Below are 13,136 nucleotides of genomic sequence, written 5' to 3' on the forward strand. Positions count from 1 at the left end.
CAGCAGCCTCCATCTTCCAGGTGCTCGCCTGTCAAAAAGGCTCCCTGTCAAATAAGGCTCTCAGGGTTTTCAGTCTCCTTTCATTGTTCTTTCCTTGCTTAGCCATTCAAGGCTGACCAGCCACCCAACATTACCACCCAGCACCCATCGGTGCACGTTGACTCATCCTATCTTTCTTCCCTCCTTGCAGTGTGTGTTCATCAGTGGGATGAGACAATGTGGATGTAGCTTAGTGGCAGAGACTTGCGTATCATACATGAAATCCCCCATACTGCAAAAAAAAAAAAAAAAAAAAAAAACAACACCCCCAAACCCATTGTATGAAGGGTCTCAGGCACTTTGTTGTTTTTCCTTCAGCAAACAAGTAACTATTTACTGTTAGCTATGCCAAGATGTAGTCAGGCCCAGGAGGGAACTGAATGGGACTTGAGAGGCTTGTCTGCCAAGACTATCCCAAGTCCTGGGATCAGGAAAGAAATTCCACCTGATAAGGAATGGCAAAGATCACTAGAACTGTCAGATTAACACTGGGTGACCTGGGAGAGCTGAAGCCAGGATAACCAAAGGAAACAGGGCAGTAGATAACAAAGGAGTAGGGATGAAATGGTACTCAACAATTACATGATAAGGAGACTTGGAGTTCTCACAAGAAGACAGACTTTTAAAAAGAAATCAGAATGTGTTGTTTATCAGAAACAGATTAAAAAAAAAAACATAAAACACAAAGGTCCCACTTGAATCAAAGTGTGAAATATGATATATCAAGAACTATGTAATGTTTTGAACAACCAACAATAAAAATCAATTAAAAAAAATAATAATAAAGGCTAAAATTGGGGCCCAGTCAACTGACCAGAGGGCCACCAGCTGATTTAGGCTGCTTACCTTGCCCTTGTAGCCACAGGCCCCATGCAGTTGCAGGGACCCAGCAGTGGCTACAGGCTGAAAAGCAGGCAAGGAGTCTGAAGCCTCCAAGCAAAGGAACTGAAGACCCAAGCAGACCAAAGCTGCAGTTCAGCTGAGGGAGGAGTACAGGCCAAGGGAGTTGAGGTACTGGACTCATGGCAGCTGCTGGCTGAGGTAGAGTCCCAGGAGATGGCCATCCACCAGACCTACTTTTCAGGAGAAGCCTTTGGCTGCCCCATCCCTGTCAGAAACGCCCTGGGCCTGCTTTGGTCTGGCCTCCTTCACCCCTGTCAACCCCAGCTCAGCTGTCTCTTTGGAGGGTCTCTTGCACAGGTCTCTAGACTCCCCTAACTTCAGCAGGTGGCCACATGGCACTCCTCCCTCAGCCATTTTGTGCCTCCATTCCACCCCAGTCCTGATTACAACCCTCTCCCACACACTGGGACTGCTGGCCTCCCCATCACGGCTTGGCCTCCCCATCTGGCTTCCTCTGCTGACACTACTCATTCGTGGGGGGAGGGGCTACTTGAGGACTCCCCTCCCTCACCGCAGCATGCACCCTACTGGATACCTCTCTGCTGTACCCTGCCTCGTTTCTCTCTCCTTCTGGTCCACCTTCCTTTCCCCACTCTCCCCACCCCGTGCCACTTTGCCCCCTCCACACCCTGGGACTCCTGCCCACAGCCTGATCCTCATCTCCGGCGGGGCTTGGAGGACCTTCTGTCCCCGAGGCCCGCGGCTCGCGTCGACGCCCACAGCCGCCCTCTAGCTCCCTCCAGGCAGGGCCAGGGTCCCCCGGCTCTTCTCCCGTTGCCTCAAGGATCCGGCTGGGCCCAAGTCCCCGCGGCCAGCAGCGCCCGTGCTAGCGGGGGCGGGCATTCGCTACCGGCTGGTCAAACCCCGTTTTCTCGGTCCCTAAGCACCAGGTCCCCAAGACAGAGCATTCACTACTCGGCGACCCGGCGCCCTGCATCAGCGGGAGCCCTCTTCGGTCGGGCGCAGAGCGCCTGCCCCGCTGCTTGTCGTTACGTGTGGCTAGACAAACTCCTCCACGTCTCCTAGAGCCTACTCAGTACGAAGCGCTACCTCCATCCCGCCCCCAGACTCCGCCGCTGGCCAGGCCGCAGCCCACTCCCCTGTGCGCTTGCGCGGAGGCTCAGCGGCGGCGCGCTAGGGCGACTACACATCCCGGCGTGCTCTGCGACCGGAAGAGGGCACTGCTCTGGCCCCGCCCCGGAAGATAAGGCGACTCGCGGGTGCCGCATTTCCTCTTTTGGCCGCGCTCGGTAGCAGGTAGGTCTGTCTGAGGCGCTGAGGGCTTAGGACCATCCGCCGCCATCCGCCGCGTTGGGGCCCGCCGTGGTACCTGGGAGACTGTTCTAAGAAGGCGCAGGCGCGTGCGACCAGGGATGAGAACACGGGAGGCTGGGATGGGGCGGGACGTGGGGCCAGCGCCTGCCTTGCCAGCCACACGCTGACCTGATTCCCCCCTAGACCAGCCGTCATGGGACGAGTGATCCGTGGACAGAGAAAGGGTGCCGGCTCCGTGTTCCGCGCGCACGTGAAACACCGCAAGGGCGCCGCACGTCTGCGCGCAGTGGACTTCGCAGAGCGACACGGCTACATCAAAGGCATCGTGAAGGTGGGGGCGTCTGCCCGGGGGGTGGGGGAGACGGGGCGTCTGCCGAGACCCGCGCTCACCTCACCTCGGCACGCAGGACATTATCCACGACCCGGGCCGCGGCGCGCCCCTCGCCAAGGTCGTCTTCCGGGATCCATACCGGTTTAAAAAGCGGACGGAGCTGTTTATCGCCGCCGAGGGCATCCACACAGGCCAGTTCGTGTACTGCGGCAAGAAGGGTGAGCCTAGCGGCGGGAAGGAAAGTTGGGGCGGAGGGGGCGTCCTCGGGATCGCCTAGCCTGCGGTCTGGTAGGGATCGCCCGCGCCAGGAGCCTCCCGCGAGGCCCGCCTGGATACGGTATTCCACGGGTGTTGGAAAGGTGGGAGCCCAGATGTTGAATGTGCTCTACGCTTTGGGCGTTTCCAAGAAGCCTGGCTTTGCATTGTCTCGGCTGTACTGACCCCGGTTCCGCTTCTCCTGGCAGCCCAGCTCAATATTGGCAATGTTCTCCCTGTGGGAACCATGCCTGAGGGTACGATTGTGTGTTGCCTGGAGGAGAAGCCTGGGGACCGGGGCAAGCTGGCCCGAGCCTCCGGTAACTATGCCACGGTCATCTCTCACAATCCTGAGACCAAGAAGACTCGTGTGAAGCTGCCCTCTGGCTCCAAAAAGGTCATTTCCTCGGCCAACAGAGCTGTTGTCGGTGAGTGCCTGGCTGCGGTTGAATGCAGAAGTGGGTGCTCAGGCTGTGAGCTGCTTATGAACTGCCACCTGTTAGCCTTGGGCTTAAGTTTGAGTATGAAATGATTGGAATCTTCATTGCTGTAAAGAGCAGGATGGTGGTACCTACTTCCCTACAGGTTTGGAGCAGATTGAGATTGAACCAGATGGTTCTCGACCTTTGTGTGTGTGTATGCTGGTTTAATCCAGGCTTCTTGATTTCTGATATTACTTCATTTAGTTAATTCACTTGGTTTCTTCAGAGAAAACAGGATCATATATGAGGATTTCCTTAAAGGCATCTACTGTTGAGAGGGAGAGAAAGGGTTTGGTTCCAGGTTCTTTGTTTGGCAGCACCCTAAGGTTCACAGAACAAGCAGAGCTCTGGTGCAGTGCACTTGGGGGAATTCAGAGGTTGGGTGACCTACCTTGTGTTTCAGATACAGTGAAGTGGGAGTGCTCTCTTAGGAACTCGAATTTGGTTCACTAAGGTGGAGGCTGGTAGGCTCTGTGTGGTGGCTGTAAAAGTATGGTGGCTCTTTTTTTTTTTTTTTTTTTTTTTTTAACTGTCCGAGATTTTATTAGCAGGTCCTTAGCAGCCAGTCGCAGAAGAGAAGGGAGGAGATAGAGACGGGGAGGGGGGAGAGAGTAAGAGCAAAAGTATGGTGGCTCTTGAGGATGCATATGACAGTACTGAGTGGTTTGCATTGGGAAGGGTTCACTGTCAAGGACCCAATGGTGAGGAGGTTCTCTGACTGAGGATTCTGATCTCTCCAACAGGTGTGGTGGCTGGAGGTGGCCGAATTGACAAACCTATCTTGAAAGCTGGTCGTGCCTACCACAAGTATAAGGCAAAGAGGAACTGCTGGCCTCGTGTACGGGGTGTGGCCATGAATGTAAGTAGCCCAGCAATCAGTTTGTAGGGTATTCAAGGTGCATAACCATGCAGGTGGGTTGGGAAATCCCTTCTAGAGGTGTTTCCTAACTCCTGTGGCAGGGGAATGAATCTTCAGTGGGGGAAGCACTGAGGGGTAGGTTGTAGCCACAGCATTCTTGATCTTGCCCCAACCCTTCTGCAGTGGGGTCACCACTACTCTTACACCATTTCCCTCTACCTGCAGCCTGTGGAACATCCCTTCGGAGGAGGTAACCACCAGCATATTGGCAAACCCTCCACCATCCGACGAGATGCTCCTGCTGGCCGCAAAGTGGGTCTCATTGCTGCCCGCCGGACTGGGCGACTCCGTGGAACCAAGACCGTGCAGGAAAAAGAGAACTAGGCCTGAGGGGCTCAATAAAATTTGTCCTTTTGCTGTTGGGCTGTGTGCATGTGGTTTCAGAGGGAGGGGTCCCTGCCATGGATCCCCTTGATACAGTGAAGAGGAAGAAACTTTTACCCATGACACCACTAGTGAGAGACGTGGGAGCTTCATGGCTGGAGAGGAGGTACAGGTGTCCAGGGCCAGGAGTTTGATCCGAAAGGAAGGAATCAAGATCATGACATTCTAGGGTGGGTGACTCAGTGGTCAGCCTGTGGTGCTAAGACCCCATTTTACAAATGAGGAAACAGGTTAGAACCAAATTCTGAGCCTAGTGCTGTGGGCCTTACCCTCATTTCCTGATGGACTCATAGTAGGTGTGCATACTAGGTTTTGCTGGTTTACCCAGTTCCTGGGAGCAGCCCTGTCCTCCAGAATTCAGCAACATGTTCCCCTTCAAATGGTGGTACATTCCTGTTCTCTGAATGTTCTTGTGAAGCTTTTCCTTGTGGGTTCCAACCTAATGGCTTCCTTACCAGAGTTGGCATGGATCTGATTTGGTCTAACCATCCTCCTGCAGGTTATCAAGAGCAGGCAGCCCCCTGCACAAGTAGGATGGGTGGGGAGTGGTCACTGGAAGAGTGCAGGGTTATAAATTTCTTTACCTCTTGGCTGGACCTCCTGCTCTCCAGTTAACCAACTGAGCTACAACCCCAGCCTGGGGCTAGTGTTCTTGATCCCAGGTTTATGCGTGATAAAACTGCTGGTCCTTTTTTTGAGCAGTGATGGGTGTTTGAAATGTTTCCCAATCTACTTTAGAGCTTGTCCAACTGCCTAGAACCCTAGACTGGACACAAGGAGTTGGCTTGTGGCCCTAACTACTCTGGTGCAAAGACAGGGAAAAGGCCCCAAAATTGCATATATTAATTGTAGATAAAGCCTGATGTTTTCCCTCTCAAGAAGGTGCTCCTGAGGAGCCACAGGTTGTAAGCAGCTGACCTAGTTTTCACCAAAACAAATGACCTTCCCGTTTGCCCATGCAACAGTGACATGCTGAACAGCGCGCCAAGTGCGAGCTAGTTGATCCTTTTATGCTGAACCCACTTGTGTAGGACTGGAGTGGGTGGAGGAGTCCTACCTTCAAATTCCCTAGATGGTAACTGCATCCCAGCACAGTCTTTGAAGGGTTATGGCTGTAAACGGTCCTTAAATGACCTTACTGTGCCTGCCAGATGGCTCCTTGTTGCGGTGGTCCGCATGCATTTCTAGTGTGATCCTCACCTATTCTGGGCCACCTAGGCAATACCCTGGCAGTTTTGGGATCTGGTCCTGAAACTCATTCACAATGGGGATCCTAGGGTTCTGGCTCACAGAGTTGTTCACTGAAGGATTGGGGCGCAGGGGAGGTTAGGGGCAGCTTGAAGAGTGACAGAAAGCACAGTTTATGATTGACCATAAGGTGCTGCGGCTTTTCTGCTCCCTCCCGCGCAAAGTGGGTTCAGGTCTTGCCCGAGGGACACGCCACCTGGGCGGGCTTGCCCCCGAGCAGCGGTGCTCAAGAGCCTGTTTTAATTGGAGGGGATACCGGGTCCCATTTACAGAGAAGTTCAAGGCTGGGGGCAGGGGATTAAACAGGCCTCTTTGTCCTGTAAACAGTCTCCGGACTCAGCAAGGGTGCTTCCGGGTACTGGACCCGCTGACGGCTTTCACTGCTCACCTGGGAGAATTCATCAGAAAGGAATCACTGCGCCGGACCCCTCCCCAGCACCCACCAGCTGTGCGGCGACTCGCCGAGCCCTTCCCACAGCGGCAGGGCGGTGCCTGGGGTCCGGCAGGGGGAGGGCTCGCGTGGCGTCACTTCCGCCCCGCTCTAATTGGCTGGACGCCGAGCAGGGTCCCGCGAGGCCGAGGCGAGTGCTTGTCCCTCTGTGCGCGGACCCTGCTGGCGACCTTCAGGGCACGGGTCAGCCCAACCATCGACCACGACTTCCGCCCCGGGGACCGGGCAGGCCCCTTGCTGATCCCCCCAGACCTAGTCTCCCCCCTGCAATATTCACCCCGCCTCCCTATACCCCCCTCCCTGGGGGTCATTCCTTCTGCCCCCACCCCACTCCACTTTGAGAGTCCCTCCTCTCAGGGCCCATGCACGCCCCAGGGCTTCTCTGCAGGTCACCCCACAGGTCAGCTTGTGTCCTGGGATACTCTTGGCCGCCTTCCTCCTGGTGATCCGAGGCCCTTCAAGGAGGTTGACTTACTCCTCTGTAAATGCTCCTCCCCATTTCCCCCAGGGCCTTACAGGTACTGCCCCTCGTTTTGCATTTTAGTAGCCATTTCCCAAACCCCTCATTTTATTGGATGCAACTTCTTTTCACCCTGCCCTATTTTCTCTTTGGGCTCTTCAAGCTTTTCATCAGCCAATTTTTTTGGGGGGGTGGGGGGTGGCAGGGGAGCCGGTACCGGAGTTTGAACGCAGGGGCACTCCACCACTGAACCGCAGACCTGTTTTGTGATACAGGGTCTCACAGAGTTGCTTAGCACCTCGCTTTTTGCTGAGGCTGGCTTTGAACTCGGGATCCTCTTGCCTCAGCCTCCTGAGCTGTTGGGATTACAGGCATGCGCCACCGTGCCTGGCTCCAGCCAAATTGATTCTCATTTTTTCAAAAGATCTGAAATCTTTTAATTTTCTCCATGGTCTGTGCTTCCTCTCACCCCACCCCCTGGCCTTATCCAAGCTGGACTGAGCCACATCACCAGTGCTGCCCAGCTTTTTTAAAAAAAAATATTTTTATTTTAGTTTTTGATGGAGCTTTATTTTGTTCATTTTTTAATATGCGGTGCCGAGAATCAAACCCAGTGCCTCACACATGCTAGGCAAGAAGCTCTACTACTGAGCCACAAACCCAGCCCAGCTGCCCAGCTTTTTTGAGACAGCTTCTCACCAAAGTGTCTCAGCTGCCCTTGAACTTAAGATCCTCCTGCTATAGCCTTTTGAGTGCTGGGATTACAGGTGTCTTCTGTTTTGTTTGTTTGTTTTTGGTACCAGGGATTGAACTGAGGGGCATTTCAGTCACTAAGCCACGTCTCCAGCTCTATTTTGTATTTATTTATTTATTTATTATTATTATTATTTTTATATTTTCACTTATTTTATTATGTTTTATTGCCTCAAAGCAACTCATTGACTCTAGAAAGGGAAATTGGCTTAAATGCAACTTGATGTTTTATTTAATTTTGCCAAAATTTCTATGAGTTGATTTTTTAATTTATTTCAAAAGATTTGATTCAGCCATTCAGACTCATCTGAGTGATTTTGACTTCAGAATTGAATGTCTGAACCCATAGCTTTCTATGGTCTATTTTGTATTTAGAGGCAGGGTCTCACTGAGTTACTTAGTGATTGCTTTTGCTGAGGCTGGCTTTGAACTCAAAATCCTCCTGCCTCAGCCTCCCCAGCTGCTGGGATTTCAGGCATGCAACACCACATCCCACATGTCTTGTGCTTTATAATATATGTTTTCTCTAAATTTTTAAAATAAAAGCATGTATGCAGAATGGATTAACAAACACCAGTATTTTGAATTGCCAGTTCTCATAATGCCACAATTGTTCAAGTTTTTTTTTTTTTTTTTTAAAGAAAACATTGTGGGCTGGGGCTGTAGCTCAGTGGTAGAGCACTTGCCAAGCACGTGTGAGGCACTGGGTTCAAACCTCAGCACCACTTAAAAATAAATAAAATAAAGGTATTGTGTCCATCTACAACTAAGAATGTTTAAAAAGAAAGAGGTTTGGGGTTTTGGCTCAGCAGTAGAGCACTCGCCTTGCATGTGCAAGACCCTGGGTCCGATCCTTAGCACCATATCAAAATAAATAAGTGAAATAAAGGTATTGTGTCCAAGTATAACTAAAAAATAAATATTTTTTTAAATTATTTAAAAAAAAGAAAAAATATTGTAATCCAGGTGCAGTGGTGCATAATTGTAGCCCCAGCAACTCAGAAGGTTGAGGCAGGAGAATTGCAAGTATGAGACCAGCTCAGCAACTGAATTAAATAGTCTCAAAAAATAAAAAGGGCTGGGAATATAGCTCAGTGGTAGAGCTCTACCAAAAAAGAGTTAAACTGTGTTAGACCCAGTGCTCTAGTCCCACTGTTCTTCAGAGGCACCATTTTCTGATCAATATACGTAAGCCCGTTTTCTTATATCACTACAAACCTAATGTTGTCTTTTATCTCTTAACAGTCTTCATACTGTTGGTTGCAGTGGTCATGCCTGAAATCCCAGCAAACCCTGAGGCCCAGCCTCAGCAATTTAGCAAGGCTCTACGCAGCGTAGTGAGACCCTGTCTCAAAAGAAAAAATAAAAAGGGCTGGGAATGTGGCTCAGTGGTTAAGCACCCCTGGGTTCAGTCCCTGGTACAAAAACAAAATCCTACACACCTATCATACTATGGATAACCCTGTCTGACAGCTTTACTCAATCTTATAACTTTGTACTTCCTCCTTGACATTGATGTGGTTGGTTCTTTTAAGCTGCTTTGAACTTGCCTGTTACCATGAGGGACATCAAAATTTCTTTCTTATACATAGTCATATAGTAACATTCTTAAGTGCAGTAGCAGGATTTTTTATAGGGCACATACCTGAGAACTGGATTTCCTGAGAGGTTTGCAGCATTTCGGCTGTACCAGGTAGCATCAGACAGATTTCCAGAGCAACTCTACTGGTTAACACTTCTCATGTCCTCAGCATTTGCTATCACAAAGTATTTTATATTTTCCTATCTATGTGGAGAAAAATCTTATTTTACTTTGTGTTTCTGTAATTCATTTTGTTTGGCTTTATAGAGCTAAGCATGAGTTCTAACACTAAGCAACATCTCCAGCCCTGCTTCTGTGATTTTTAATGACATTGAAATTATTTTTCAGACATTTATTGGACAGTTTGATTTATTTATGATTTAGCAAGTCATATCCTATGGTCATTCCCTCCCCCAGTACTAGGATTGAACCTAGTAGTGCTCTACCACAAAACTATATCCCTCAATCTCCCTTTTTTTGAGACAGAGTCTCACTAAACTGAGACTGGCCTCAAACTTGTGATCCTCCTGCCTCAGCCTCCCAAATTTCTGGGATTACCCTGCAATACTTTTGTTTTATTTTGTTTTGGCAGTGCTGGAGATTGAACCTAGGGCCTCAGGCATGCTAGGCAAACACTTTGCCAGTGAGCTATGTCCCCAGGCCTCGTTTTAAAAATTGAGTTCCTTTAAAAATTTAAAAAATCTATTCTATGTATTTATCCTTGTTTGCAAATGTCTTTTCACTCTGCAGTTTGTCTGTTTAAAATTTTTCTTCTATCTTGTGCAGAAATTTTTTTTAGAGAAAGAATTTTTTTAATATTTATTTTTTAGTTTTTCGGTGGACACAACATCTTTATTTTATTTGTATGTGGTGCTGAGGATGGAACCCAGCGCCCCACGCATGCCAGGCGAGCGCGTTACCGCTTGAGCCACATCCCCAGCCCCCAAGACTTTTTCTTCTTGATGGAGTCAAATTGTACAATCTTTCCTGCGTAGACTTTATGAAGAACATTTAGATCCTCAACCTGCCTGAAATATGTATCCAGATATCACAGAAGGCAGACACCTACTTTATCTTCTTGTGGGAAACCAGTTGTGCCGGCACACTTGTTGAGTAGCACATCCCTGGCCACTGTAGCACGTGCATGGACTTCTCCCACTCTGTTTCCTGCTAATCACACCTCATGCTTAGTGCTATCACCTAAACCTTCGTGTCTAGTAGGGCAAACCTCCGACTCCCTGGGTTCTTTTTGACATTGCCTTGATCATTATTCTTTCATGTGATACTTATAGACATTTTGGTCTCACTTCATATGTCCTATTGAAAAAAAATCTTTTTTTTTTTTGGTACCAGGGATTGAACTCAGGGACACTCAGCCACTGAGCCACATGCCCAGACCTATTTTGTATTTTATTTAGAGGCAGGGTCTCACTGAGTTGCTTAGAGCCTCGCCTTTGCTGAGGCTGGCTTTGAACTCACAATCCTATCTCAGCCTCCCGAGCTGCTGGCATTATAGGCAGGCACCACTGTGCCTGGCGATGTCCTATTGAAATTTTTATTGTAATTGCACTGAACAGATTAATTTAGGGAGAATTGACATCTTTGTTATATTGAGTCATTTACTGTTTATAATTTTTGTTTCTCTATAAGTCTTTTTAAGATATTTCAATAAAGTTTTGTTATTTTGTTCATTTAGTATAGTTTTTTGTTGTTGTTGTTGTTTTGGGCAGGATCTTACTACGCTGCCCAGACTGGTCTCAAGCTCCTGGGCCCAAGTGATCTTCCTGCCTCAGGTTTCTGAGTAGCTGGGTATGCACCACTGCTCCCAGCAATATATTTTTTTTGTTAGACTTTAGTTACTGTGTGGTTTTGTAGCTGTTGTAATGTCAGCTCTTGGTTGCTGCTGGCTAGTCCATAGTTCTTTTAATTATGTTTGACTTGTATATGGTGACGCTATTGGCTGGGCATGGTGGGGCACACCTGTAATCCCAGCAACTATGGAGGCTGAGGAAGGCGGCTGGCAAGTTCAAGGCCAGCTCAGCAACTTATTGAGACCCTGTCTCAAAAGAAAGAGGGCAGGAGATGTTGGTCGGTAGTAGAGTGCCCTGGGTTCCATCCCCAGCACCGGTGAGTGAAAGAGAGAGAGAGAGTAAAGGGGATGCTGTGGATTGAGACTCTTGAGGTTTCTAGGTAGATGGCTTTACCATTCTCAAACAATGGCAGTTCTGTCTTTTCTCTTCCACTGTTTGGAGCTTGTGTGCCCTTCATCTGAGACATGGTGCACTGGCCAGGATGCTGACCAGCAGGAGAGGCAGCAGCACTGACCGTCACTGGTGGCTCCTGCACGTGTTTCTCTTGTGTCTTTTTTTTTTTTTTTTTTTTTAAGATGGACACAATATCTTCCCTTTATTTATTTTTGTTGTTCTGAGGATCAAACCTAGTGCCTCATATGTGCGAAGCAAGTGCTCCACCGCTGAGCTACAGCCCAGCCTCTCTTGCGTCATCTTGGTTTTCCTGAGGGATCCAGGCCCTGGGCCACACTATGGGCGTGTTCTTTATTCTTCATAGTATTTTCTTTTTCTTTTTTGCTTGTGCTAAGTCATTTTTGAAAAAAATTGGAGCTCTGAGGAATTTTATCATAAAAAACAGTACTCATATACATAAACTAATATGAGCGTAGAATTCATCATACATCTATTTCATTTTTTAGCTTGACCTTCCAGTAAATCTTTAGCTTCATTGATTTTGGCTGCTCTATAAGGAGATCCTCCTTTATCTGGGTGATTTTAAAACATAATTTGTCAATGAGCCTCTTTTCTTTTTTCCTTTATGGGCTGTAGGGCTTACACCTAGTATTAATGCTGCTTCCCTTTCTGTCCTTTTGATTTCAAACCCACTCTGTAATAGCCACCACTAAAGGCAGATTTTGGTAGACTTTGAAAAACTTGTTTTACTAGAGGCTCCATATGCTTCATGGCTTGTAAAACATAACGCCAAATCCTATATAACAGGAATGGTCAGTTCAGCTGCTACCACTGTACTGGCCATGGCTCAGGACACAAAGGCAGAAGAGTGTGCACAGTCCAGCTGCCACACAGCCCCCTGCACTGGCCATTGTCACCTCTGATGACAATGACAATTCTGTGACGGGTACTGCATTTTACTTCTGCTGCCACTACCAAAACTCAAAACCAGGAGAATATCAGCTTTCAAGGTGAGTTCTGAGTCTTCATAGCAAATTTATTGAACCTGAGGGTGATTTGGGGGATAATCAAACCTGCAACTACTCCTCTCAGGGAGGGCAGCCTTGAGACCCATGAACTTCACATCACCTCACCTGAGTTTCTCAGCTTGGGAACTTGTAAGCCTGAAATCTAAAATGCCCCCCACATTTGCCCAGGTAGGAAGGAGCCCTCCTATGTATGGTCTGCTCTCACTTCTACCCCAGAGCAGCTCCCACTCCCAGGCAACACCCTCCTGGCTTCCACCATTGGTCCTTCTGTGCAGCGTTTGGTGCATCCCTAGCCTATCTACTGAGGGCCCCTCTTCCTTAGGGTTGACCAGCACCTGCCAAGCTGAGTCCTGGTGTGTCGTCATCGTTCTCCAAAGAAAGGATGAGTTACCATTGTTTCCTCACACGGACAGAAGCTGGGTATGGCAGGAGACATGTTGTGGCCCAGAGATACTCCAGAAAAAAAAAAACAAAAACAAACAAACAAAAAAAAACAGTATGTGTAGCTGCCAGACTTCTGTTTAAAAAAAAAAAATGTAGTTGTATATGGACAGCATGCCTTTATTTTTATGTGGTGCTAAGGATCCAACCCAGTGCCTCCCACATGCTAGGTAAGCATTCTGCCACTGAGCTGCAGTCCCAGCCCTAGACTTCTTTAATGAAGTCTGCATGTTTCTTGGGAGGTGTTTCATTTTTTCAAAATTTTTTTAGTTGTAGATGGACTCACAATATCTTTATTAATTTATTTTTTATGTGGTTCTGAGGATCGAACCAGTGCCTCACACATGCTAGGCAAGTGCTGTGCCACAGAACTATAGCTCC

At 48.6% G+C, this 13,136-nt stretch overlaps 2 protein-coding genes and 1 pseudogene across 5 annotated transcripts in view; 1 reads left to right on the forward strand and 2 right to left on the reverse strand.

Annotated features, from left to right (window-relative positions):
• Nucleotides 1-13,136, reverse strand: part of Znf7 (zinc finger protein 7) — a 121,715-nt gene that overhangs the window by 31,096 nt on the left and 77,483 nt on the right. The gene's annotated exons all lie outside the window — the stretch shown is intronic.
• Nucleotides 2,103-4,565, forward strand: Rpl8 (ribosomal protein L8). The gene is made up of 6 exons (XM_076835569.2): nt 2,103-2,199; nt 2,401-2,548; nt 2,625-2,766; nt 3,013-3,231; nt 4,029-4,144; nt 4,370-4,565. The coding sequence occupies exons 2-6, from the start codon at nt 2,411-2,413 to the stop codon at nt 4,526-4,528; spliced, it is 774 nt and encodes a 257-aa protein (XP_076691684.1). The 5' UTR covers nt 2,103-2,199; nt 2,401-2,410; the 3' UTR covers nt 4,529-4,565.
• LOC143381826 (mitochondrial import inner membrane translocase subunit TIM14 pseudogene) lies at nt 11,782-12,130 on the reverse strand (annotated as a pseudogene).

Source organism: Callospermophilus lateralis, chromosome 16 (assembly GCF_048772815.1).
Source record: "Callospermophilus lateralis isolate mCalLat2 chromosome 16, mCalLat2.hap1, whole genome shotgun sequence".
Classification (NCBI taxonomy): Eukaryota; Metazoa; Chordata; class Mammalia; order Rodentia; family Sciuridae; genus Callospermophilus; species Callospermophilus lateralis.

Excerpts from the sequence above, each read along its gene's own strand:
- Rpl8 (XM_076835569.2), top strand. The coding sequence starts at position 2,411 with ATGGGACGAGTGATCCGTGGACAGAGAAAGGGTGCCGGCTCCGTGTTC. Across the intron at positions 2,767-3,012 it reads CGTGTACTGCGGCAAGAAGG|CCCAGCTCAATATTGGCAAT; the intron begins GTGAGCCTAGCG and ends TTCTCCTGGCAG. Across the intron at positions 4,145-4,369 it reads TACGGGGTGTGGCCATGAAT|CCTGTGGAACATCCCTTCGG; the intron begins GTAAGTAGCCCA and ends CTCTACCTGCAG.